This window comes from Lemur catta, chromosome 7, assembly GCF_020740605.2.
Source record: "Lemur catta isolate mLemCat1 chromosome 7, mLemCat1.pri, whole genome shotgun sequence".
NCBI classification, from domain to species: Eukaryota; Metazoa; Chordata; class Mammalia; order Primates; family Lemuridae; genus Lemur; species Lemur catta.
The window spans coordinates 30,960,570-30,987,757 of record NC_059134.1 but is presented as its reverse complement, the minus strand read 5'-3'; the positions used below and the strand labels follow the sequence as shown (position 1 = coordinate 30,987,757).

Here is a 27,188-nt window from a genome sequence, read left to right as displayed (position 1 = left end):
ATGGCTGATGTCAGTGGTCTTTAAATCTTCTAACTATGTCAGACAGCCTGCTCCTTTAAGACAAGTTAAAATCAAGGCCGACCACAAACCCATTTCCCTTCCCTGGGTCCTACTGGCAAGAAATATTTAAAAAACAAACAAAAAAAACAAGAACAAAACAAAACAAAATCACACATAGGAGACTTAAATCCACTTGGCTAAATTTCTTGAAAGTTGGAATCCCAAAATTACCAAGTCTTGTGAAACTCAAAGGAAAAGAGACAATGTCACCAACACTCCTGAAGTCAACATACAAGACCTTCCATTTGAAAATGACTAAAAGAAAACAAGTTCTGCTCCCCTGTCCTGCAGTCAGCAGCAATTTTATAAAGTACAGGTGTCTATATTCTGGTCATAAGAGGGGATAAACTGTGATGATGCTGTATGACATAAAAGAGTGGGCCCTTGAGTAGTATTAATATATGCAGCAGCTAAATACCACTGCAATCCAAAGGCCCTTATTTCTCATCGCTGCTGGGAGAGAAAATGAGAGACAGAACATCATTTGATGCTTCTGTATACATTTAGGGTACACATCTGGGAACATGGCTGCAGTACCGCACATGTGGAATAGGCAAAAGTAGATCAGGAAAAATTTTAAAAGAAAACATCACAAAAAATCTACTTTATAGCAGAAGTTGGCAAATTCCACCATTCAAATACAACTCTGCCTTCCGAAACTAGGTCTCAGCTGTTGAATGAATAGATTCTGCCATCTCTTCCTCTTCACCCCCAAATACAGATGGTTTTGAACTGTTTTGTCTAGCTAGGCTCAAGTGTAATGCAAAATGAAAAGAGAAGGCATCTTTTAACTCAATGTTCTAAACACGTTGCCAACTGGCACAATGGAGAACAAAATATATACTGCATAACAGAAAAATAAGCTTGAAAAAAGAAAAGATGCTAGGTTGGAAACACAGAGCATGTTGAATATTATAAATACTTAGCTTAAATTTGTTTATTTTCTAGGCTTTCCTTCTTAAGCAAATAAATAATAGATTCATATACACAGATAATCAAAATGAGATAGGGTAATAAGAACAATAATCATGGGTATATCTATTCCTGAAACCCTGAATTTCTCCCCATAAAGAAAATGTCACTTAATATAGCATTTACCATAGTCCCTAGCATAAAATAGGTGATTAGTTGCTGGTGGTGATCATCATGGTAATGGCAGTGTTGATGACGGTAGGAATAGAAGCAATAGTAGCTGCTATTATTATTACTAATTGCTTATCAACTCTCTACGACAATTAAAATGCAAGCATTATGTGCCAACTTCAATTTAATACAGAAAGCACAGAAACAAAGTGATTTCCCCATGGTCAATTAAAAGTTACTAATAGGGATGAGCTAGAACCCAAGTCTCCTGACTTGTTTAATGCTGAATCTAGCCCTGGTATAAACACCAGGTTTCAGACCCAAGGATCTGAAAACAGTATACACAGGCTTTAACTTTTTCAGTTATTTTACATTTTTCTGTTACTTGACCATTGGACATTTCATATTTAATGATCTAAGAGAGGGGAATTAGAGGAAACTACGATCAAAATAGACAAGGCAAAAGAATGAATTGGTGACAGAAGAAACTATTTGGAGTAAAGCATGGATAAACAAAAGACAGAAAACATAGAAGACAGGGTAAATAAAATAAAGAATACAGAGAAAAGGTAAATGAAGAGAGAGTACAGGGCAGAGGAAAAATCTACAAAGACAATGACTAAGAACTTTCCAAAATTGATGGGAAAAAACAATCCAGAGATTAAGAAACTCAATAAACCCCAAGCAGAAAAAACAAACTCATCAAAATAAGCAAAATAAGTAGGCTCATCAAAATAAAACTACAGAAAACAAAAGATAAAAGAAAAAAAAATTTAAAAGAAGCCAGAGAAATAAAAGTCACCCTCAACAAGAGCAATAACATAAGCCAGAAAAAAAGTAAATGAAATCTTCAATGCATGAGGAAAACTAAGAGCATATGGTAACTTTTGGGAATGATGAGTATGTTCATTATCTTGAGTATAGTGAAGGTTTCATGAGTGTATATTAAATATGTGCAGTTTATTATATGTCAGTTACACCTCTATAAAGTGAAAGGACCCCACTGCTAGTAAACCATCTAACAGAAGAAAAATATCACTGCACATAACTGCCCCTTTGTTTGCTTAACCATCTGTGGATTACCTTGTTTTTTTAAGTGTTTGTTTTTACAGCACTTGGAAAAGTAGTGAGCAGACAGAAAAAGCAGTGTGACTCTCCTCCACATCGGCCAGACCACATTCCAAGAATCGATAAAGCTAGTCTAGCAGAGAAGAAAAAAACACAACTGCCTTCTGCTTTTGTTTTACAACTATTCTCTATCCTTTATCCCAGTAAAAGCCCAAGCAAGCCACTCGTCCTCCAGACAGCACTTCTTTCTATCACACAGTGCCCTTTCCTCTCTTGGAGAGTAAAATAAACTTCTTGCTTCAAACCTATCCTAATATTTGAGTCAAGAATTCTTTCTCAGCCTGAGGTATGAGCTCCCTCCCTAACACAAAGCAGTTTTTAAAAGAAAACCTGGGCTGCAATAAAGCAGTACTTAAAAGCAAAGCTTACAATTCTAAAAATACATGTCAAGAGTATTTCCCAAGTTCTGAATAGACTGATTGATTGGTAATCAGTGGGGCCATTAGCCAGAGCAGGAAACCCAGAAAGAACACAGATTTGTTCTCTATGGTAAATGGCTGAAGACAAAGATAATAAGTTTTGATTTAGACAAGTTAAAATCCCTTTCAGAATGTTGGATATTCAGGTCTAACATCTGAGGGGAAAAAAAATTAAGGTAGAAAATAGTTTTGTATCCCCCACATTGCCCAGGACAATGTTAGTCACATAAGTAAACACTTTTTCAACCAACATCCATTTAAATAACCATATGTTCCACTCTTTCTGCAAAGCACTCTCATGCCCAGACTGGTTGTTGATGACAAGCAACTCTCCAATATGTTCATGCACTTCTGTTCTCACCAGTAGAGCTGCATGCTCAACAAGTCAAATTGTGTATGTTTCCAAACCTCTTTGTTCCAGTTACCCTTGTCATTGTAATTATTTAATTTAATATTAAACAGATGAATGAAAACTGAGCAAGATAGTATCTTTCTGTATAAACCAAGGTGAATGTTGCAGAAAGACTCAATAAAAGTGAGCAAATAAATACATTGTTGCAACAGATGTGATAATTCAATAATAAAATATTGAATATAAAAACATCAATACATAAAATCCTACAATTAGATGGTTTCATGAATGTCTTTATGCGTTCGCTTTACTTTAAAGAAATGGAAACTGGAAAAGACAAGGCAGACTGTGGACCCTCAGAGAAAAAAGGCCTTGGCCCCACAACAAAATATCCTTGAGTGAATTTATATGCGTTAAGTTAAAACATTTAAAGTATGCATGTATCTTTTATTATTATTCCCTAATTTAAGTGAACTCACTAGCATCAACTATATCACCAAGCAGGCCTCTACTGCAGTTTTCTGAACGCCACTGATTTTCTAAATTTTACTCTAGTTCTACAGTACAGCTAGAGTGATAATAATGCTGCTTTCTTGCTACAAAGTAAATATACACAATTTTAACCGAAAAGATAGAAGAATGGGTACTCTAAAATCTTCCAGTATAGCACAATATTCTATTTTATGATGTCATGCTGTGACATAGACTGTTAGCAGACTACTTGGTATATGTCTTTGCCATTATTTGTTTTGCAGGGGCATGAAAAAAGGAGCTCCTATTCCATATAAAGGAGATGGAGAGTACACTTTAAGAACTGTCAGCACTGACTCTCATTTGCCCAATTTATACAAAAGGGAATTTTGGCTTCCAAAAGATCTTGAAAGATAAGAAAATTACATAAAAATAGGAGAATCTTCAGAGCATAAGTTCTGAGAAAATTCTTAAAAATGAAAATAAAATTTAATACATAAAAACTGACAATGATCAAACAAGGTAAAGTATTTATTTATTTCCAGCCCACAAACCAGATCTACTTGTCTACTCTAGAAGTTTTGAATGTTAGACACATGTTAGATAAGAAAAATGAAGATTGGCCCAAGCCATGGCAAGTATACTATGATGTAACTAGTCCACATGAGAATTATGCTCTCTTTCCACGTCTACATCAACATATACAGCCATATGGAAGTAACCATGGCTATAGATACAAACCACACACACACACATAAGGAAGAAAAGTACATATTCACTAGGATGGCAGATCACTATTTTAATGCTAAGGGCACTACAAAGATAGATGAAAAATGTCACAAATAAGCTAAAAAGGATGAGAGAAAGGAGAAAGGAGCTATACAGTAGAAACAATCCATATGTCAGAACTTTGGGAACTAAATATTCCAAGGAATCTCAGATAAAAATAAAGTATGGGCCCTGGAATCAAGATTGAAAACAAAAAGAAGAGACTGGTTTCAGAGGCTGTCAACACTGCTTATAAATGCAAATACTGAGGGCTGAATTTGAGATTGGAGATGAAGTCAGTATGTCTAGAGTCCAGTTTGCATTTGTTTTAAGTGGCATAAAGAAAATATCTAATGTTTTTCCCAGTTTGTGGCTGAAGATCAGAAAGTAATGAGGTTGGATGCAGTGGCTCAGGCCTGTAATTCCAGCACTTTGGGAGGCCAAGGCAGGAAGACTGCTTGAGACGAGGAGTTCCAGACCAGCCTAGGCAACATAGTGAGACCCTGTCTCTACAAAAAATTATGAAAAATTATCCAGGCATGGTGGTGCATGCCTGTAGTCCCAGTGACTGAGGAACCTGAGGAAGGAGGATCACTCGAGCCAGAGTTCAAGGCTGCAGTGAGCTATGATCATGCCCCTGTACTTCAGCGTGGGCGACAGAGCAAGATTCTATCAAAGAAAAGAAAAGAGAAGAGAAAAGAAAAGAAAAAGAAATATTTGTCCACTAAAGGAATAAACTCTTAAAAGAGAAGTGCCCTGTTCATTCCTGATAGACAGAAATGATGAGAATTGCTACAGGATCAGAAAGGATCAGAATATCTCTGGGGCAAATGACATGCAGACCAGACTGAAAAAACCTAGAAAAGCTACAAAACCATTCAGCTGAGTATTTCAAGGCATTTCTTAAAGAATTTTTATTCAATACCCTTTGACAGGAGTTCAGGCTGGACTCAATAGGTGTTTGCTGAAAGCATGGGCCTGGAAAGAGAACAAGCAATATAACGAAAGATGTGGCCCCTAGAAGGCATTCCATAGAGGGCATTTTCATCCAAGTAGCTAATTATCTTAGCCCACTAAATTGCAAAAGTCATCATAATAAGAAATATTTACTGATGAACCAACTTCTTATAAAATTAGTACTTGCCCAAATATCTCTCTCTCTTCAATGCCAGCAGCTGTCTCTGCCCATATGGTAACCCCTTTGTCAGTCTTTCCATAAATGTTGGTATTATAAATGTTAGCGAATGCAACACAAATACAAAACAAATTAAACTTACAATTCTTGCAAAAGATAGAAGACTTTCTAAAGTTGATGAAAGGAATGTCAGGGAACCATTTAAATCACATGCAAAGACATCTAACATTTTAAAATATGGCAGAATTAGGACTTGTACAGTGAAGAAGAGAAAATAACACAATAACGATGCACAATTGGTGCTTCTAAATGAAATAATGTGAATATCAGAGGTTTAAGACAGACTCTTGGAAAAACGGATAAAGACTTCAATAATATTTCTGGGAAAAAAAAAGGCTCTCTTTAAAATCAAGCTGTAACAGTAAAATAAAGAAATTTTTATCATGCTATCATATTTTATCAGAAAAACAATACCAAAATTCATGTGACTCATCCTTTGTCCTAAAAATTAGTGTGCAGTGTAATATAATCTAAATACTGCTAAATAAAAAATTTTTAAGAACCTATCTTCATAAATTTTAGTTTCACTTTTCCAGTTGAACTCCTAACCAAAAATTTTCTTTCTTTCTTATAATAAGAGTTTGGTTCTGGTTTTAAATAGATGCATGTCACATGGTCATTTTTATCCTCAAATGACCAAGTCTTATGGTACTTAATGAACTGATTATCGGATCTTAATGAACTGATTATAGGTACTTAATGAACTGATTATCTGCCCAACAACATTACTAGTTCATTATCACAAGGAGGTTTATGGCAAGGGTATCTTTCAAAATATCTGGCCAGCAAAGGGAGGCTGCAATTTACAGGACAAACCTACTAGTGAAGGAGTACTTAAAAGCAAAAGTCTAATTGACTTCACAAGGTTTATATTTTTCTTATATGTCCTGATGCAATCTACCCCATGTTGTATATTTCCCTAAGCTAGTCCTTAGGTATACAAGCACTGAGTATTTGAGATGGAAAGAACCTGATTGGTTCCTTGATGAAATCACTGAGCTAAGCCAACGAGTTAAAACTTTTGGAACTAGCTTTCCTGGAAACATCTTGTTATATGAGATATTAACTTGTCTTTGTTGTGTAATCATTTTTGAGTTTTCAGCTATTATTTGCTGCTGAAAGCATCCTCACTTTTATACATATCGTATAACATATATGTATATCTGTAATACCTTTGGAAGTATAAAAGCATTAAAGAAAATTGCAACTTAGTTGTAGAGGCAAAACAAATAAAATAAATATATTTGAAAAAAGCAAGATTCGTCTAGCTTACTAAGAAATGTACACTATCTTTTAGATGTACTATAAGAGTTTTAAGAATATACTCAAGTAGTCATAAAAATAAGATAAAAATAAGGCATTTAAGTAAGATTTATATTAAAGTTAAGAATATTTCATGGGAACACCTTGAGTTGGAGCATTTAAGAATTAAGAAAGATCTTAAAAATTTCCCAAGAAAGAGAAGAAAATAAAAGTTAAATATAACCTCAAGGATTTTAGCTGAGGAGAAATAAAACCAAAAACCACTACCAAAAACAAAACAAAACAAAACAAAACAACAATGCCTCTGACAAAATTACTACAATGAAAGGGAAGCGGTATAAGCACTTAGAGTAAATTTCTTAAAACAACTGATGATGTCAAAGATGAAAAAATAAAGAAATATGTATAAAGGAATGGTACTAAGATTCTAGGTCTGGGGCAAGGTGCTAGAAGAGAATTCAAGTAACTACATAGCATCAAAAAAAAACAACCAGAAAAGCACAGGGTGCAAGAGTGGAAAGCCATCTTTCTTTCTGGTGACCTCTTAAAATCCTACTTCTAGGCCATGGGAACATGAGTTTCCCTGTGCTATAGAAGTGAAGACTTCAAGTAAGGAACCCTAGAGCAAGCATACTGTAATGAGCTGTACATGTATGGATTGCTCTGAGTTTGAAAAACATTTTCTATATATTAACTCATTTTAGTCCTATCACAATCCTTCAGCAGGAAAGAAATACGATGAATCCGATTTTATAGATGAAATAAAGGCCCAAATTTAGTAGTCTGTTTTAAATAGCTTGATAAACTCAAATGTTTAGTAAATATTTCTTTCAAATTACAAAGATTCACTTATCCTCACAATCTATCTTTAAAAGAAAATCTACTGTCCCTGTCATAACGTATAACATGTATATATTTTTCAGCTGTGACAAAGACAGCTTTAACCAAAAACTCCATTGTTCAAATTGGTAGCTGAAAATTATGTCTCCAGAAACACCAAATGAAGACAATTGCACCAGATTTTCAGTTCAACTAAAGGGCAGATTTTCCTTTCTTTATAACTTCTCATTAAAAACTGCATCATGACTCTGTAGGGTGCTGGTGGGATACTGAGTCTCCATACCTCATATTTCCCCAAGAAGGGAGGGAATTTCCCTAGGAGTAAAAAGTAGAAAGCATACTCCTAGCTTTTCTCCACCCCTTCACTTACAACTACCCAAGAAAGAAGGAATGCCTTAGCTGACTAGCTAGTATGGAGCCAAGCTCACTTGGCTCAGCCCTTTCCTCTTTTTCAGAGCCAGCTGGTTTGAAGGACCTAACACATGCTCCTCATGTCCCATGTCTGCCATCCCCAACCCCTAGGCCGCGTACCAGTACTGGTCCATGGCCTGTTAGAGACTGGGCCACAGAGCTCGGCCGCCACCCCCTTCCCCTCCCCTCCAAGGAAAACTTGTCTTCCATGAAACTGGGTGGGGGAGGAGGTATACAGCAGGAGGTGAGTGGCAGGTGAGCAAGAAAAGCTTCATCTATATTTACAACTGCTCCCCATTGCTCACACCACTGCCTGAGCTCCGCCTCCCCCCACGCCATCCGTGGAAACATTGTCTTCCATGAAACCGGTCCCTGGTACCAAAAAGGTTGGGGACGGCTGTCCTATGTTATAGGAGCAGCCCTTGCCTCAACAGGGGAGGTTTCCAGTTGTGCTAGTGACAAGGTCAGTATGTCTCTAATTCAGAGGTGAAATATTAACAAATCCACTTGGATACGGATCTAAAGCCATATTCTGTCATCGGTTTTCTCAGCAGTAAAGTTGACACTCTGAACTTCAATTATCTTTTGTCTCATTTCTCAACTGATTACATAGTTGGGGGAATAAAAACAAAGATGTTCTTCACTGGTCCCCTAAAGCTACAAGTAAGATGGGGGATAAAAATAAAAATAAACCAGAGAAAAGCTCCTTCTTTCTTTCTCATGCTCATTATTTTTGAAAGCACCTATATTAAGACTCCACACATGTAGTTGATAAGACGGTTTTGTCATATCAAAGAAACAGCACTAATTGTCTAGTTACACTATGAACATGATCACACAAGTTCAGCAAAGGTTCAGAAGCCAAAGCATGGATGTGAACTATACAAATACAAAAACTGGTAAATAGTATTTGCCTCTAAGAACAAGATCAGAACGTAATGCAACCTCTAGTTAGATTAGATGGCCTCATATTTTAAGGATTCTTCTAGATTTAAAATTCTGATTTCTACCTAAAATTCTGTCAGCAGTTTGCCTGAATCACCTTACATCACACTTTAATCTTCTTTAGGAGTTCAAGCAAAGTGCCACTACAAAAACAAATGAATGAATCTGCATGAGTCTCTTATTTTTCATCTGTAAAAATGAAGATATTATCCTCTATTGCTTAGAGTTTTTGAAAAGATTGAATCACCTAATATATTTTAAAATTTTATCAAAATTCTGGACACATACATTTTAGTTTTGTTTCATTTTTCTACGGCCTGCAGCTACTGCCTTTTGCCACTAGATGGCAATGCCGTATCAGCAAGTCAAAGGTTGGCCGGGGTGCGCCAAGGGAAGTCTAGATTTTAACTTTGCTAAAAGTGATATGTATAAAATAAAAAATTAAATTACAAGTGTTTTCCTGGCATCCAATGAGCTGACAGATAAAACTTTGGACATTTAAAAGAAGAGGCTGTGATAATTTCACATTTGTAAGAAATCAAAGTGTTAATGGTGCCCTTCCTTTACATTTTTAAATCTTAATTCATTTTAACGAAGAATGTGGGTGAATCCTATGAAAAGGGCATTGTACAAGGTAAGACGTATGCTATAGCTACTAAAAATGTTTGAACATTTACCTCTGACCCCAAACTGAGAGAAACGATCTCATCCTCAAAAGCAGAATGTGTATCAATATGAGCAGGAATTCCTAAGATGGAAAATAGGATAACATGTCACTTCATTTTTCCTTTTAGTAGACTTAAGATGACTCTAAATATAGCCTTACACTAGTATGGTGAAAATATTGTTTGGCAATTGGGAAGGTACTATAATTTCAGTTAAAAGGAAACACTTAGGGTGAACGCAACTAAAATATATTAAAACTAAATCTAAACTAAAAATGTCTTAACTTCAAGTTAAAGTGCCATTGGGACTTGATTCTAAAATCAAGGCTTGGGAGTCACTGCTTAACTAGGACACTTATCCAATTCTAGCCCAAAAAGAAGATGTGAAAGATAAACACAAGTCATTTTTTCCTGGGAACATTAGATTCCAAAGTACTTGCAGAAGAAAAGCAACAGCCAGGTGTAAAGACTAAACATCAATAATTAAGATAAGCCTTCCTCCATAGATCTATCAATCTATATTAATTAAGCACCTCTTAAGTAAAAGAAACATTGCTACATGGTGACAGTACACAAAGCAAGTAAGACAGTCCCCATCCTCAAGAAGCTTACAGATAAACAGAAAGATAGACGGGTAAATAAGATAAACAAGGAATGCCTTAGCTGATTGGTTAGTCTAAAGCCAAGCTCACTTGGCTCAGCCCTTTCCTCTCTCTTTTTCAGAGATAGCTGGTTTGAAGGATCTAACGCATGCTCCTTCATGTCCTGTGTTATGGGAGCAGCCTCTGCCTCTATGGGGACAGTCTCCAGTTGTCCAGCTGTGCCAGTGACAAGGTCAGTATGTCTCTCTAACTCAGAGGTGAAGTATTAACAACTCCACTTGGCTACAGATCTAAAGCTATGTTCTGCCTTCAGTTTTCACTGTGACAAATGTAGTAAAGAAAATAAAACTCCACAATTCCTGCCATTAATAAAACCCTTAAATTAAAAAGACCGTAAGTGAGGGGTCCTAATATGATAAGATTGGACTTATAAGAAACAGAAGTTCTGTATGTCTGTGCATTCACACACACAGAAAAGGCCCTGTGGGCACACTGAGACAAGGTGGCCCACAGCAGGCCAGGAAGAGAACCCTCAACAAGAACCCAATCCACCACACCTTGATCTTGGACCTCACAGCTTCCAAACTGTGAAAAAATACATGTCTGTTGTTTAAGCCAAAATAAATAAATAAGCAAAACCCTTAAAATCATTTGATTACTGCAAGTATCAGATGAAGATACTGCTAACAAGAAATCAATAGCCTAAAGATTTTTCACCAACATGCCATCTTCAAATTGTCTTCCACATTCTCAAAAAGAGTAGAAAGAAAAAGATCACCCAACCAATTATCCTCCTCTGTATCTGTAAATTATTTAGTTTCTTCCATGACACATGTCTCCTATGTTTTTCAAGCCATTGTCTCCCTTTCTAAGTGCAATTCTGAGAGGGGAACAAAAAAAACACAAACTAGTTTGTGTCAGTCTATTTACACTTTGAGATGCAAGTTCCTTAAGGAATTGAAGTGTAGATTTGCAAGGGATTGAGGTCAACACAGGTAACAAACATAAGCAAAGTAATATAATAGTTTAAGCTAAAAAATAACATCTTTGATCTTAGAGAGTTATGTAAGCTACTTAGTTTTGAAACATGATTGAAATTTTAAAAGAAGAAATACTCACCATGACCAGGTTCATACTGATTTATGGTCAGTTGATCAGGTTTATGTTTAATGTAACCTTCCTTCACCCATTTCTCCAAAATGCTATTACAAATGTCAGGAAGACCTAAAGTCAGTAATCATAATGACAAAACTAAAATAATTATGTTGCATGTTTCACCCAAGAATAAAAAAAGTCACTGTGATAAAAATTACTCAGCTTTTAATTTAGCAGTCAGATCCATTAATATAACAATGAACTCACAAGGAAAACAAAATTAAGAAGTAAAAATAAAAATGAAGAATCTTAAAAGTTATTACATTAATTTTTTCAAATAAAAAGTCTAAAAGAACAATTGTACTAACAATTTTGTTATTCCGTAAAATAGCAATAAAATTATAAAAATATACTACATATTGGAAGTTAACTTGACCACTTTCTTTTTGTTATTTCAAATTTAATTATTTTAAATTATTTCCCTCAAAAAAAAATCTTTCAAAGTGGAACTAACTTACTTTTATTTTAGAGTCATAAAAGTTATTTCATGATAGAAGGAAAGACTAAAGTCATTTAAAAAAAATAACTAAATTTAGCTCCAATAAAGAATTATACCAAAGGATTACTATCCATAACATATAGTAAATTCTTAATCAATTAGACAATCCATTAGAAAAAACTGGCAAAGGAGATGAAAAGGAATTCACAGGAAAGGAAAACAAATGACCAACCTTACTACTAATCAGGAAATTACAAATTTAAAAGTTTTACAATACCACATGTTGGTAGGGGTGGGTAGAACGGGGTATACATTTTGTGGGAATACATTGGTATAGCTGTTTGGGGAGGCAATTTGTCAGTATCTATTAACATTCCTAATGGGCATGACTTTTGACATAAGTCTACTTCTTAGGAGTCTCCCTTAAGAAACTCATGCATAGTGCATAAAGAGGTGCATGAAGATATTCACTGTAGCACTACTTATAAAAGCGAAAAACTAGAAATAACCTAAATGTCTATCAATAGGGAACTAATTGAGTATGTTATTATGGGTCATTTGGTAAAATAAAAATCTATATGAGATCTCCAAGACATACAGTGGAGGGAAAGGACAAGTTGGTGTGATACATGTAATATATGAATATACAATGTATGCTATAATGCCATGCAATACTATATATGGTAACAACTATGTACTTGTATAGGTGTATATGTATTTGAAGTGCAAATACATTTTTTAAAGAATTGGAAGGATATACATATACTAAACTGTTAATAGTACATACTTCTGAGAAGTGTGCACACAAGGACAGTAGTGAAGAGGAACTTTAGCTCTATCCATATGTTTGATATTTTTTTTAACAACAAAACTATTTATTAAAACATTTTAAACCAATTGTTTTGAAAATTTATCTACAAATGATATATGAAACATGCCCTACCAACTATATTACGCTTCTAGTGTATTAAATCTTTTTTTCTGAACCAGAATTTATTAACAATTACTTACCTCCAGGTAATGGCTCATCTTTATCTACATTGTTGCTCTCATAGTGGAATTCATAACCAAAATGCTTTACTCTTCTGTGTTTTAAGGATTTTTGAACTGTGTGAAGAGAAGAAAGTAAACTATTGGGAAGCAAAAGAATTGCATTCCTTCGTATATTTCAAAGTCAACATTTTGAGTAAGGATTAGTTTAGTAATGGTAATTTCTGTTAACTGTTAAATTACTGTCTTTAATAAAATTAAACATTCTGCCCCACCTTTGCTGTTCTTTCAAGTCTAAAATTGTAACAAACTCTTTTAAAGAATTTCACCCAATCAATCTGAAGGCTAAACATGTACACTGCTACTCACAAGACTACTAATGATCTAGAAAGAGTCAAGAGCAACTCTAATTTACAAATATCTCCAGGAAGCTCTTACTACATTGGTACTGAACGCTGATTCCACATGGAAAATTCGCCTTAGGGTGGAGAGGAATGAAAAAAATAATATGTTAGGTTATAATAAATGTTAGGTAATAAATGTTAATCAGTTTGGAGCTATATAATTGATAGCTATATAAATGTCATTTTTATTAATGTTCCTAATAATTGTTAGTATGACTAGCCTAACATTAGATTCAGGCTACTTTCAGTAATTTTAAGGAAATATTAATAAATCAAAAAGGGAGGAAGAGAGGAAGAGCAGTAACATGATATTTTGCAGAAACTTTTAAATATCAGATTTAAAAGTTTTACTTACAATTTTGATTATCTGTACCTTCTGTCCAATCAACACTTTCCAAAAGCATTTTCTCATCCTCAGAAGAAATTATTTCCTCTATTACCATGAGGCCTGGTGGTAAGGCTTGAGACCCCAACTCTTTCCATTGTGCTATGGGAAAATACATTAAAATAGTCACATACAAAATTAAAAGTTCCTATATACAAATAATTCTGTTCAAAAGCTATTTATCAATTCACAAAACTCCCAATCCTCATTTTCAGAAATAAGAACACTGAAGGGCACACAATATATTAAAAGTGCAGAAACAAAGACCAAGATCAAAATTATGGTACATTTTACCTACTGCAATTAGCAACAGCAAATAGAACAGTATTTATTCAGATATTCTGTTTGAACATGATTAAATCACTTTTTAAATCTCACTAAGATGAGGTTTTTCATAATATCCACAGTATGCACCTCCATAAAAAAAGAAAAGTCAGATTGTCTCTAAATAATGAATATAAGAATTTAAATGCTCATTTTTGCTCTCAGTCTCTTGATACTAGATATGGTCAAGTAAGAGAAAATGTAAAATAACATGTAACTTTATAAAGAATAAAAAATATCATTCATGAAGAATTATCTATTGTATATTAAAATAATTTAAGTTCCAGTGCCCTTCAAAGTTTTAGAAAAGTATAGCTCTAGAAGGAAAAGAAAAAAGAGTTTACTATTAGATAAAGGGAATACTGTATTCACATTTACTGTTAGGGAGCTGATCATTCATATTACAGACATGATTTCTGAAGCTTTTCTGCCAGGCAAATTAAATCTTTGAATTATTTAATATAAAAAGTCATAAAAATAATAATTATCTACTAGATTCTATTAATAATATTTCAGAAACATACATAGTAAATCATTTGATAAATATATACAAGTGCCTCCTATGTGTCAGATATTATATTATTTATTTAAATTATAAAATAAGGAAAACTTTGGAAGGAATTTCTTAAAGATAAGTAATTCATAGTACAAGTAATTTGGATTTAGTTTCCTAAATATGTTTTTTAAAACAAAATTAAAAATACCTCTCATATTTGTTACTCAGTAGCTATCAGGTAGCAGATATAAAAACAAGTATCAAAATTATTTCTAACTTAGTTCTGTTCCCAATTAAAAATGATTTCCAATTAGACACATGACTGCTACAGTCTTAGAAGTACATGTGGATCTAATGAAGGATTTCAAATAAAGAACACTCCAAAACTCACTTGGTGCAATTCTTACTGTTCTCAGTACTGAATGGGAGAAAACCCAATGATAGTATTTCCTGATTAAAACTTACTCCTTAGCCACTCAGTTTTGAAAAATTGATCAGAAATATGTACAAGGATATCTAGTTTCTAAACTGTGTAAAGTTTAAATCAGATTTAAAATTAATACATATGGACACTGAGAAGTGTAATTTCTAAAATATATCTTTAGGCCAGGCGCGGTGGCTCACACCTGTAATCCTAGCACTCTGGGAGGCCGAGGCGGGTGGATCGCTCCAGGTCAGGAGTTCGAGATCAGCCTGAGCAAGAGCAAGACCCCATCTCTACTAAAAATAGAAAGAAATTATATGGACAACTAAAAATATATATAGAAAAAATTAGCCAGGCATGGTGGCGCATGCCTGTAGTCCCAGCTACTCGGGAGGCTGAGGCAGTAGGATCGCTTAAGCCCAGGAGTTTGAGGTTGCTGTGAGCTAGGCTGATGCCACGGCACTCACTCTAGCCTGGGCAACAGAGTGAGACTCCGTCTCAAAAAAAATAAATAAATAAAAATAAAATATATCTTTAAACGAGTCTAAAAGTTTTTGAGTCTTATTTTACAAAAAGATAAATCTGATCAGATTACACTGACCTACCCACCCCCAGGATATCTAAACTGAGCTCCTTTATTGTCTAAATAATTGAATTACTCAGTTCCTCAATAACACTATCCAGTGGCTATCATATTAGATAGCACAGACGTGAACACTTCCATCATCACAGAGAGTTCCACTGAACAGCACTACCATAAAGTTTTAGGAGCCTGGAGGCTAAAGGTGCTTCTCCAAAAATATGAAGATTGGCATATAACCACTTTGATCACAATGAATTCTTAAGTGATTAATTCAAAGCTTCTGGGTAGACACTATGAAGCAAATTGGTGATCTGAATCCTCAATATTAAACTTTGAAAAGCACACATAGGTAGAAGAGTTCCAAAATAAGCAACATGCATAATACATTGTTGATTGGTGGGACCAGCCTCCCTTAAAGGCAGGATATGTCTTATTCACCTCTGTACCTTCAACTACTAGTCCCATGCACAAACTATTTAAAAGGTACTTAAAGAATGTTTGTTAAAGTAAAATGGGCCACTAACCTGCTGTCCTTATTTTCTTTCACAATAATTAAACCCTCCAACTTATGTCTATGAAAAGAAAACTCATACAAAAGCAAGAACCACTTTTTAAAATACAACTGTATGTTAATACCTTTTTCCACAAAATTCAAATACAGAATGATCTTTTGTCCTAAATCATCCACTATTTCTTTTCCATTGAGAGTAACATAAGCTCTCTTGGATTCTTCTGTATTTTTGTATCTTGCAAATGAGTAGGGCTTGTTGGGCGGCATTAAGAGAGCATCCACCAGTCCACACTTCTCTAAAACCGGGAGCAGTTGTTTCCTACTCACACCATTTCCCAAACCACCATTGGCAACAACCAGGTTCTTAAAACACAGAAAAAAAAGGAAATAACATGAGCAATTGATATGAATCTCTTTAAAATAAGATTATTTTTAAATAAGATTTCTACAAAGACGTAATTAAGGGGAAAAAAGGTTTCATTATAGTGGTTATTTGGTTTGCTAATTTTATACAAAGTATATAAACCAATTTACTACATATTTGGGGAAGAAAAAGTGCTCCTATGTTGCAAATAATGTTGATTTTTAAATAACCTATTTTAGCAAAACATTCATTTCTTAATCACCATACACGCAAATTAAAAGAGGACACTATTACTCAGACATAAACATTTAACATAATGAAAGGAAAAGAGGAGAATAAACAAGCAGTTACATAACATTTGCTTTTTGTCAGAGACTGTTCTATATGCTTTTGCCTAATTCATCCTCATTAACATAATCTTCACAACAGAGTGAATTTATTTGGGTAATATTAACCCCACTTTACAGAGGAAGAACTGAAGATCAGACAAGTTAGGTTAAGGCAGCGATTAGAGGTGGGTTTCAAACATATTTGTCAGTTTCCAGAATCTACACTTTCAGTATAACCATTATAGAATGTTTACTAAAAACAAAAAGTAAAGGTACTGGCTCAAAGAAAAATCAATTATAAGTTCTACTGAACATAAATTAGGAAAATTTTCCTCTAGGTAAATTCAGTCTAATTAATTTGGTCAGTTTGTAATTAAAGTTTAGTCCTGCACTAAACTTTATTCAAGGAAATTTTGGCAAGGTGAAGGAGTTTATTTTTATTCTGACGTTTATGGCCTAGCACCCATACAGTCTCTATACTTAAAAACCATTCTGTGTGGTGTTAAGATCTTTAATTTATGATCTATGACTTCTAAAAACACCATAGTATAACAAAAGTAAGCCATAGATGGTCTACTGTCATCAATTTCCTCACTTATACCAGGTGTTGGCAAAGTTTTTCTGAAAAGAGCTAGATAGTATATAGTTTATGCTTCACAGGCCATGTAAGTTTCTGTCACATAGTCTCAGTTTTATTTTTTATCAACCTTTTAAAAATGTCAAACCATTCTTAGCTCACAAGCCTGATTTGGCCTGAGGACAGTAGTTTGCCGATCCCTGATTCATATTAAGGTCAAGGTTAGTACATAGTGAATTAGTTTTATGATACAAAATGAGAATACCTAGAACCTTGTTTGAAAAGGATATAATAGAATAATTATAAAATGTATAATAAGAAAAGTAAAACTCTGTTTTGCCATGGGGCAGCCAATACCTTATATGTATGCAAGGATACACGTAATAAACAAACCCACTAATACAATACTGTATAATATTGCATAAAAAAATTTAGTCTCACATGGCTTGCCCTGGACCTCTTTAATGAAGTTTATTAATTAAAATACCAAAATGATTTAGTTATATCCGTCCATAGTTACAAAAACATTTTCATTTCCTAAATCTAAGGAATTACAAAAGTTACATAAATCTCAAGGGTACACTATTCCATCTATGAATGGAAGAAGATGATGAGGCATGACTGGAAGAGTGGTCCTCATAGATGCTGTCCAGGTGATTTTTGGGCAACTCTACAGGCAAACCACACAAAACAAGTGAAGTAGGGGGTAGGAGAAGGGAGGAACTTATTTCCCATTACATGTGAGTTATACAATATAATTAAATATAATAATTATTTTATTTATAATTATTCAAGCAATTTTCTAAACACTAAGAAGTATGAAGCAGTGAATTTAGATATTTTTTGAAGTTATCTTCAGTCCTGACAATTTGAGGATCACTGCTCTAGAAAAATCTTATAAACCTGTAAATTTGAACAAAGGAACCTATCTTTATAACATATCATTAAAAGAATACTTGTTCTCTCCCAGGTAAATAAAATATAATTAGAGGTCCCTCTACAATTTTATTCTTTTCCTTTCAAAATATGGTAGAGAAAAAAATAATCAGAGCTTAAATAAAATGCCACTTTGGAAGCCATGAGGTGAGATTAAAGCTTCTGGAGACTCTAAAAGACAGACTCAACCAGAAACAAGGTTCAGAGACAGCAAAGAAACTCAGCCTGGTTTTTTTTCCTTACTACTTCTCTTCATGGCCCCTGTAAGGAAAAGAAAGCAAGTCATGCTTGGGAAGAGATAAGAGTAGGGTATAGCAGTTTAATTTTCTGAATGCCTCTCAGCCTCAGTGGCTCTTGGCTGAAACAGTAAAGTCTATGCAAACATACGAATTCTAATCTATTATCTAGTCCATCCTTGCTATAGGAATTTGGCTTAAATTCCCTGAAGTCAACAATATTTAACTCCAAGTATGGGCCTTTTACCTGCTAAATTCAAATGTCCCTCAACAGACTGCTCCTTCCTAAGCTGATGCAGCACAGAAGACTGCACGGTAAGCATAAGGGAAGAGTATCAGTCTGAGAGTCAGCAGCCCTAAATTATAATCCCTGCTCTACCCTCACAATTTTATGTTTGATTCTCAGTTAAATGATAACTAAGATTCCTTCTTACTCTTATTCTATAGCTTTGTGAACCAAAAATAGTATCGTAAGAATTCCTTACATTCACATAGTATTTGAATGTCTCGTACGTACCGACAGATTCTCTAGACTCCAAGAAGCTAACGGGGTAAAAAGGTATGCAATACTATGCCCTGCTTACAAATGAAGAAAGCCAAGGTCAAAGGTTATTCCTCAAATCCAAATAAATGGAGAAACTCAGAGTTAAACAGAGCTCTTCTAATTCATAGCCCAGGAAATTTCATAGTTCCTCATATTTTTCATCTCATTTAATTAGATGATCAGATAATGAAAATGCTTTGTCAATAAGGTCTAATAAAAGAAAAATGTTTTGTAGCACATAATCAAAATACTTTATAAAGTAGGTGAGGTTGGGAACAGAAGAAAGATCAGAAGAAAGAAAATTGTATCAGAACGCAGAAGATCTATTAATAGCTTTAAGTTCCTATTAGCCTCTTGCTAGCTTATATCAATAACCTTTCAGAACTTTAGTTTTCTCAATAAGGATATTTAGGGAATTAAATACAATAATAAATATAAGTATGCTCTGCAAACTGAAAAGATTTGTATAGTGTTATTATTATTACTATATACCCACAACTTCTTCTCACTGAACAACACAATCAATAGAATTTCAAACTACAGACAAAGCTATGGCCCAAAATAGAAAGTCAGCAGGTCCCTATCATATGTGTATTTAATATGGATGTAACACACGACTGAACAATTACAGCCCGGGGCAATTATTAACAAATATTAATATAATCCATTAACATGTCAACACATTTTCATTTAAATGATAATAGTTTTAGGTCACCTGAGTGGCATAGGATACTGTTTCAATGCCTTCATGTCTCAGCAAAGTATGCTTGGCTTTAATCTGTTTCCTTAAGAATTTCTTCTCAGTTTTATTGAGTTTGTAATTATGTTGATGGTTGCTGTCCATAGCAATACTGCAAAAAAACAGTAAAAAATGTCAGTCTTAAGAGTCCTGAAGGAACAAGTATAATGACGCTATTCATATAATCTATATTCTATAGTTTATAAATATTTATATGTGACAATTTTATTAAATGTTTCATTTACCTTTCATTAACCAAGAGAAGAACAGATACACATAAAATAAAGGAATATCTAAGAACGTCTAATAACATCTCTGATGGTTCTAAAAAATGTTCTAATGTCATAGCTCCATTACGCATGCTATTTTACTCATAGATGATGAATCCCTTTACTTAGGAAGTCCTAGGTAAAGTGTACCATAGACAAATTCACAATCATAACATAGGCAAGGCAAAGAGGAGGGAGGGAAGGTGGGAGGAAAAGGAGCAGAGAGCGAGGGGAGAAACAACAAAAAATTCATGGAAGAATATACAGTATGACTCCATTTATATAAAGGTCAAAATCAAAAAGCCATATATTGTTTAGAAATACATATATAGTGAAACTAAAGGGAAAGCAAGGAAATGATAAACACAAAATTCAGGAGAGAGGTTATTTCTGTGGAGGAGTGAAAGAAAATTGATATAAAAGTGACACATAGGAGCATAAAAGGTATTTCTTAAGATAGATGGTAGGTGTGTTTGTTCTATTATTTTAAAACTGTATATATCATATATTTATAACTATAATTTTTTAAATAAGAGAAATAAGCACCCCATAAAATGATGCTTTCACTTTACTGAAATATGTCAATCTGCAAGTAGTTACTAAGTATTTTCCCAAAGAGGCCTCTATAATCACACTATCCAAATCAGCACCCTATATCCTGCTTTATCACAGTAGTCTATTTTATTTTGTTCACACAATTTACAATAATTTGTTATGATTCATCTGTTAGTTTAACTTCCCCATCATGATATAAACCCCAACAGAATAGAATGCTAGCATATGGTAGTTGTTCAATAAATATTTGTTGAAGGAATAAATAAGTGCCTATTATGGTCTCAGCACCTATAGTATACAACTATAATATAGTACATAGTTTATGCTTTCAATAAGTTTAAAAGCTAGTTGAAGACAACAAACACTAAACAATGAAAGAATATGACACATCTTTATATTAATATAATTAAGTGCTAACAGTACAGTCTTTAGGTGTGACATGAATTAGGGACAAAAAATAAGATGAATGTTAACTGGAAAAGTTGGGAAGATTTTCAAATACAAGGTGACTTGTGCTGAGTTCTAAAGGATAAGAACACTATAAAGTCATAGGGAAAGGAAGGTATTCATGGGGTTCAACAGAAATGGAAATGTCTGGCAAAGACAGTGAGGTGCAGCCATAATGTTTTTAGAGCAAACAGAGTATGCTGACCCTCCACTCTCTACACACTTGAAAGTCTGCAAAGTTAACAGAAGAAACAAATTTAGGGGGTTAAGCAAAATCACATTTCAAAACAGTTCATAAACAGTGAAAGCTCTAATTACTAACCTTTAAGTGTAGAAGGAAAATACCAAGTCTAATGAAATATCAGCAGCCCGGCTTCCTAACACATGGGGTACATATGATAGAAGGTAAGGCCAGTGAGGCAGGCTGGCTGGACAGCATACTAGGGAGACGAGAGTTAAGAAGACCGGCAATAATCCAGCTTGGCAAGTAGAAATGTCTGATGTAGGCTGGAGAGTAGAAAGAAAGGGAACAGCGGGAGAGGAGAAAGAGGAAGGGTGAAAGCAAAGTTCAGGTAGAATCAATAGGCATCGGTGACTACTTAGACATGAGGAAAAAAGGAATCAAAGATCATTTACTAAAAGGATAAGGCCGAGTGACTGAGGAACTAGTCATGTCATTTCAAAACTGGAAAGGAGGAAGGTCAGGAAGAGCTGCTCAGGAAGGGAGGTAGTTAGTCAGTTTAAGGATATAATATTAATATGTTCAAGGTACTAGTCAGATATACAGTTGCAATGTCACACTCACAAGTGACAATATGAAGTGGCTCCGAGGAAAGGGACTGAGGTTAGAAAGCTTTGGGAGTCATCATTAGACAAGAAGGGGACAACTGAATGTATATCTCCAACATTGCACTAATTATAATTATTTGTTCTAGTATCTGTTCCTGTCCACCGAACTAGGAGCTCTTTGAGGACAGGGATTAAAGCATATTTTTTCTTTGTTACCCCAGAGCCTCATTCAGTGCTAGGAGGCAGTATAACACAGTGTTTAGGAGACCAGGTTCCAGGTTCAAATCTCAGCTCTACCACTTATTAGCTGTATGCTCCTAGGTGAGTTAATTACACATCTGTGTTTCAGTTTCTTCATCTCTAAATAGGGATAGGTATAAAAATAACAGTGCCCATCTTATAGCTTTTTTAGGAGAATTAAATTGATTTACTACCATATTATTATTTTCAGAAGAAGATCAGAATGGCTTAATAAGACAAAGAATAGCTGAGGGCCTTCAAAGGAGCTATTTTATAGCCATTGCATTCCAAGATCTCCATCTTTGCAACACCAACTTTGCTGTATGTCATGGAGAACAAGGGATGAATGCACTACAGAATTTTTTCTTAATATTTCACATAAGCAAAGACTTCAAAGTGGAAAAAATGAGAAAGAAAAAATGCAAAATACATCTTTTTAAGTCTGCTACTGAGAGTCCAGCACCAGCAGATGGAGCCTCATAACTACATTTTTGTCATCCTCTTTCCTTTCTCCCTCCCTCAGTCATGCAATATTACTGCATGTAAAGAAAGACAAATCCAGATGGCTTCTGAGGCTCATTTTTCCTCCATTCCAGTAGCTTGGCAATGTGCTGGCCCAGCAGATCTGAGTCCACTTAACAAGAAATAGGCTGATACCAGCTGCTCAGCCCTTTCTGATAAGGCCACTTCCCTGGCTAGGGAGTATCCACTATTGTACAAATGCTTGGATGCTCCACGCCATATTATGGGAGTGAGGTCATCATTTACTAGGATACTAGTCATGCTGAGTCCAGTCCAGCCACCTCTAGCCTAAGCATACTCTTTGTGGGATGAGATTACACAAGCTATGTTACTTGCTTGCTAGTAAATTTAACCCCAATACATCCTATTTGATAGTGCCCTAAGTCATAATGGTAGTATGAGTGTCCATGCCCTCCTTGAGCAACAGAGAACCTATTACAAATCAAGCAAGATAAACAAATGTTCCTGTGCTTGTACGTAAATTATACTTAATTAATAGCAAAGAATGGAAAGACTCTAAATTCCTATTAAATGAGGTCTGATTTTAAAGTACAGCACAGGTATACAAAGCTTCCATACAAATCTTTAGAACACACAAAAAATTGGTGATATGTATGGGTTGCCTCCAGGAAGGGGAAATGGACAGATGAGGACAGGAATAAAAGGGAGCTTTCTTTTTTCATGACTTTTGAGTTTAATAGCTATTCAAATTGCATTATATATTTTTAAAAAAATAATAAGGGTTTAAAATGATTAGAAAAGATTCACCCCATCACTGGTCATGTCATCCCGTTTTAACTCTTTGAAATACACTTACTGGACATTGTTGAATAAACCTAAATTGAATTTGCCAACTCAGCTCCTAAACCTCTCCTCCTCCAGAATACTCAGTTTGGCAGCTTTTTTCCACGTTTTCATTAACACCTAGTACGTATCCTTGTCTCTGGAGTTCTCACATTGTATTTATAATTACCTGTATGTGTTGGGCTCACCCAGAATACTATCATCTACCTGACGGCACAGACCTTGTGCCCGGCATACAGTTGACAATAATTGTTCAATGAAATTATTATAATCAAAACCACAGGCTGACACCACCAGAAGCCCAAGGGTCGCGGGGATTGCTCAAATAAGAAGAGCACAAGAACAATCAGCTGCGCAAGCGATCCCGCCATTAGCACTGCCTTTGCTTTTTACTGGCTTGACATTGGTCAGAAAAGCCCCAAAGCGCCACACTAACGCGCCCCAGGTTGCAACCGCCTGTCTCCAACCCCCGCCCCCCGCAAAAAAAAAACAAAAGATTCACACAGACACCACGTGAGCACCGCACCAAACACAAGCAGAACCACACAACGCACAGCCGCCCCGCTGCCCGCAGATGGTAACAGAGCGCCACCCGCCCAGATCATCCCTCCTCTCCCTAGGTTTTCAGCCCCGCACCGGCGAGGCGGGTAGGGAAGACCGGAAGAGGCTGACAAGAGGAAGCAGAGATTTGCAGCCTATGTGCCTGCCAGCAAGAAGTGCCACACACTTCCGCCTCGGCTCAGACCGCGTTCTCGCCACGCAGGTGCTGTCCTTTGCCAGCCTCCCCACGCTGGCCCCAGAAAGCGGCGGCGGGTACTCGCACACCACCTCACCTGGGCGCGGCCATGTTGGAGAAAACTGCACTGCATTTCCCATGAATCAGCGGGGCGACAAACAGAGCTCCCACAATCCCCTTCGCCTCCCAGAGCCCCTTTCTCGGCCAAGTGTCTTTGTTTGTAAAGTGTTGTCTATTACGGTGGAAATTCAGTTGTCTTATTTGGGGAGATAGCAACGATTAATAGGGCAGCTTTATTTTTGTAGGTCGCTCCCCAATTGGACAAGGTCAAAGAAGTGTGTCCTTCGGTCCCTCAATAGTGCCCCCGCCACCTTGGGCTTTGTGCATATTTCCTCCTGAATCTTTGGCGTGGGAGAGTATCCTAGGGTCTGACAGATGATCTCATGGGCAAGAGGGAAGGAAGTTGGCTATGCACGAACGTGCCAGGGGAATGGTGAGTAATAGGAAGATTTATGGAAAAATGTTGAAGGAAGGAAGACAGAAAGGTCGCCAGACTGTTAGAAAACCTAATGTCATTCTATTCTGTAGGCCTAAGGGTGAGGGTGGGGGACTGGGAAGATTAGAGAAATTAAGTGATATGACCAGAGTTTCTTGTGGAAGGTGGCTGGAGAGACTAGAAGATGGCTGTTGCAGTGATGAAGCGAAAAGTAACGAAGTATCTAACTGGGACCCAGCAAAGGAAAAGAAAAAATATTTGATATCAGAAGTAAAAGACACAGGAGAGGGTGATGATTAGCAATTGTGCCTGATTTAATGTTATTTGTGATGCAAGTATAATTACACCTGCATTATGAGCTATGCGAGTGCAGGGAAGGAAACCTGGGGAGCCAGGGAATTGCCTTCCTATAACGAATGTTGATACAATGCCCCAATTCACACTGCACCACAGTGGGCTATCAGTAAAACTTAAGGCTGGCTAGCTGGCCAGGAAAAGTGTCCTTGAAAAGGGAGTGTTGTTGAGTGGAGAAATGATTTGTGTGGAGAATAAGTTAGAAGGAGGAAAGAACAGAAATTGGGAGGCAGATAGGCAGCCATTTCAGTGAGTTCAGGAAAGAAAGGATGAGACCAAAACTGAAGAGCAAAAGTGAGGAGGTGAGTGCAAGGTGCAGAGGTCAAATCAACCAGACATTGCGAACTATTTATACTTGGATGTAAAAGGAAACATCTCCCCCATTGCAATCTTGCTTCTGCACTACTAGATGCTTTCAAAAATACATCCCAACAGAACTTTCTGCAATGATGGAAATGTTTTATAACCTGAACTGTCTAATACGATAGACACTAGCAACATGTGGCTTTTGAGTATTTCAGATGTGGCTAGTACAAGTAAGAAACTGAATTTTGAATTATAAAAATTTTATTTAGTTTTAATTAACTTAAATAGGCACATGTGGCTAGTGACTTCCAAATTGGACAACAGTGGAAAATAGCCCCTTATCTCCTATTGGCCAAATTCAATTATTTCATCTCAGTATCTGGCCTGCTTCAAGATACTTAAGCTTTTAAACCTTTTTATTTTCTAAGCCTCTGTAAAATGACTCTCTTTTAGTTCTCTTTGTACATTCTGATCACTTGCTTTCAGTGTTTTCTACTAGCTTCCTTCCCTCTGTTTATAAACACAGGAAATCCCTCAGGTTTTGTGTTTGACCTTTTTCTCTTATTCTATAGCCTCTTCCTGCATGCCTTCCCAAAAGTTTTAAAGAGATTTGTGAATAATTCCCTAATTGTAACCTTCAGCCCTGACTTTCTTTTAAGAATCAGTTTGGGGCCAGACGTAGTGGCTCACGCCTGTCATCCTAGCACTCTGAGAGGCCAAGGAGGGAGGATTGCTTGAGGTCAGGAGATTGAGACCAGCCTGAGTAAGAGCAAGACACCGCCCCCCACTCCCTCCACCTCTACTAAAAATGGAAAAAATTAAAATTAGCCGGGTGTGGTGGTGCATGCCTTAGTCCCAGCTACTCAGGAGGGTGAGGCAGGAGGATCACTTGAGCCCAGGAGTTTGAGTTTGCTGTGAACTAGGCTGATGCCATAGCACTCTCTAGCCATGGCTCTCTAGCCGGGGTGACAGAGTAAGACTCTGTCTCAAAAAAAAAAAAAAAAAAAAAGAATCAGTTTGATTTAGTGAAAAGCATATGGAGGCATTGGAGTATGTCCTGAAGTAGAAACTGCAAAAAGAGCATTTGCCTTTTAGCACTGTTGTGATAATTAAATAAAATACCATATATAGAGTAGCTGTTAAATGGTTGTTCATTTCTCCTCTTCTGCTCCTGAGTCACAGGCCCACGTTTCCAACCACCTGCTCTCCATCCCTGCCTCAATATCCTTAGAAAAAGGTAGATACATATAAAATTCTGTATGTAATCCTTTGTATACAGGCCCTTATCTTTTCTCAGAGTATTGCACAGATCATTTCTCCTAGAGAAGATGACTCCATGAGTGATTTTCAGCTACACTGAGACTCTGTTTATTCATTATATAACCCCATGATATTTGATAGTCTGTAATGATAGGAATTTAATAAATGTTGTACTGAAAAGGAATTTTAACTTGAAGATAAAATTCATCTTCACCTGTGCCAACAACTACCTGGTAATCTATAATAATTTTTCTATAATTTTTCAAAGGTATGAAATGCTGACCTAGACTTTCCTTGGTAAAAAAACTAGTGTCAACTTTATGAGGAGTGAGTCCTCTGTGTCAACTGTGCCAGGGTTGGCAAGATTTTTCTGTGAAGGCCAGATAACAAATATTTTTGGCTCTGTGGCCACATATTTTTCTTTGTGTCTTTTTTTCGTAATAACCCTTTAAAAATGCGAAAACTTTTCTTAGCTCCTCCTGCTTTTGCTGGCAGGATTTGGCCAATGGGCTATAGTTTTCCAACCCCAAGGCCCTCTTCCTGAACTCTGTAATCAAGAGCACAATCTCAAGGTAAAACTAAAATGGCCCCACTAATGAAGATATTTATTGTAAATTATAATGTAGTATAAATGAATTTAATCAGATTAGCTAACACTACATTTTAAAGCATTGAAAAGTAGAGTTCCAGAAATTAGAGCTAGGAACAACATGTCCTTTAGAATTGATTCTAGTTGTCAGTAACAGAAAACTGGGCTGATTACTTAAATAAA

At 35.8% G+C, this 27,188-nt stretch overlaps 1 protein-coding gene across 7 annotated transcripts in view; it reads right to left on the bottom strand.

The window, feature by feature from the left end:
• Positions 1 to 24,117, bottom strand: part of ALKBH8 (alkB homolog 8, tRNA methyltransferase) — a 90,808-nt gene extending 66,691 nt beyond the window's left edge. For 6 of the 7 annotated variants that reach the window (XM_045556676.1, XM_045556678.1, XM_045556680.1 and 3 more), the window contains exons 1-7: positions 24,098 to 24,117; positions 19,615 to 19,750; positions 16,039 to 16,276; positions 13,546 to 13,677; positions 12,808 to 12,903; positions 11,322 to 11,426; positions 9,613 to 9,683 (exon numbers count right to left, since the gene is read on the bottom strand). In XM_045556676.1, the coding sequence (XP_045412632.1) occupies positions 9,613 to 9,683; positions 11,322 to 11,426; positions 12,808 to 12,903; positions 13,546 to 13,677; positions 16,039 to 16,276; positions 19,615 to 19,750; positions 24,098 to 24,111 (792 nt within the window). In that variant the 5' untranslated portion in view covers positions 24,112 to 24,117. Of the gene's footprint in view, positions 1 to 9,612; positions 9,684 to 11,321; positions 11,427 to 12,807; positions 12,904 to 13,545; positions 13,678 to 16,038; positions 16,277 to 19,614; positions 19,751 to 21,231; positions 21,805 to 24,097 lie in introns of those variants that run through there. The other variant, XM_045556675.1, reaches the window with a different exon arrangement.
• Between the last annotated feature and the right edge of the window lie 3,071 nt (positions 24,118 to 27,188).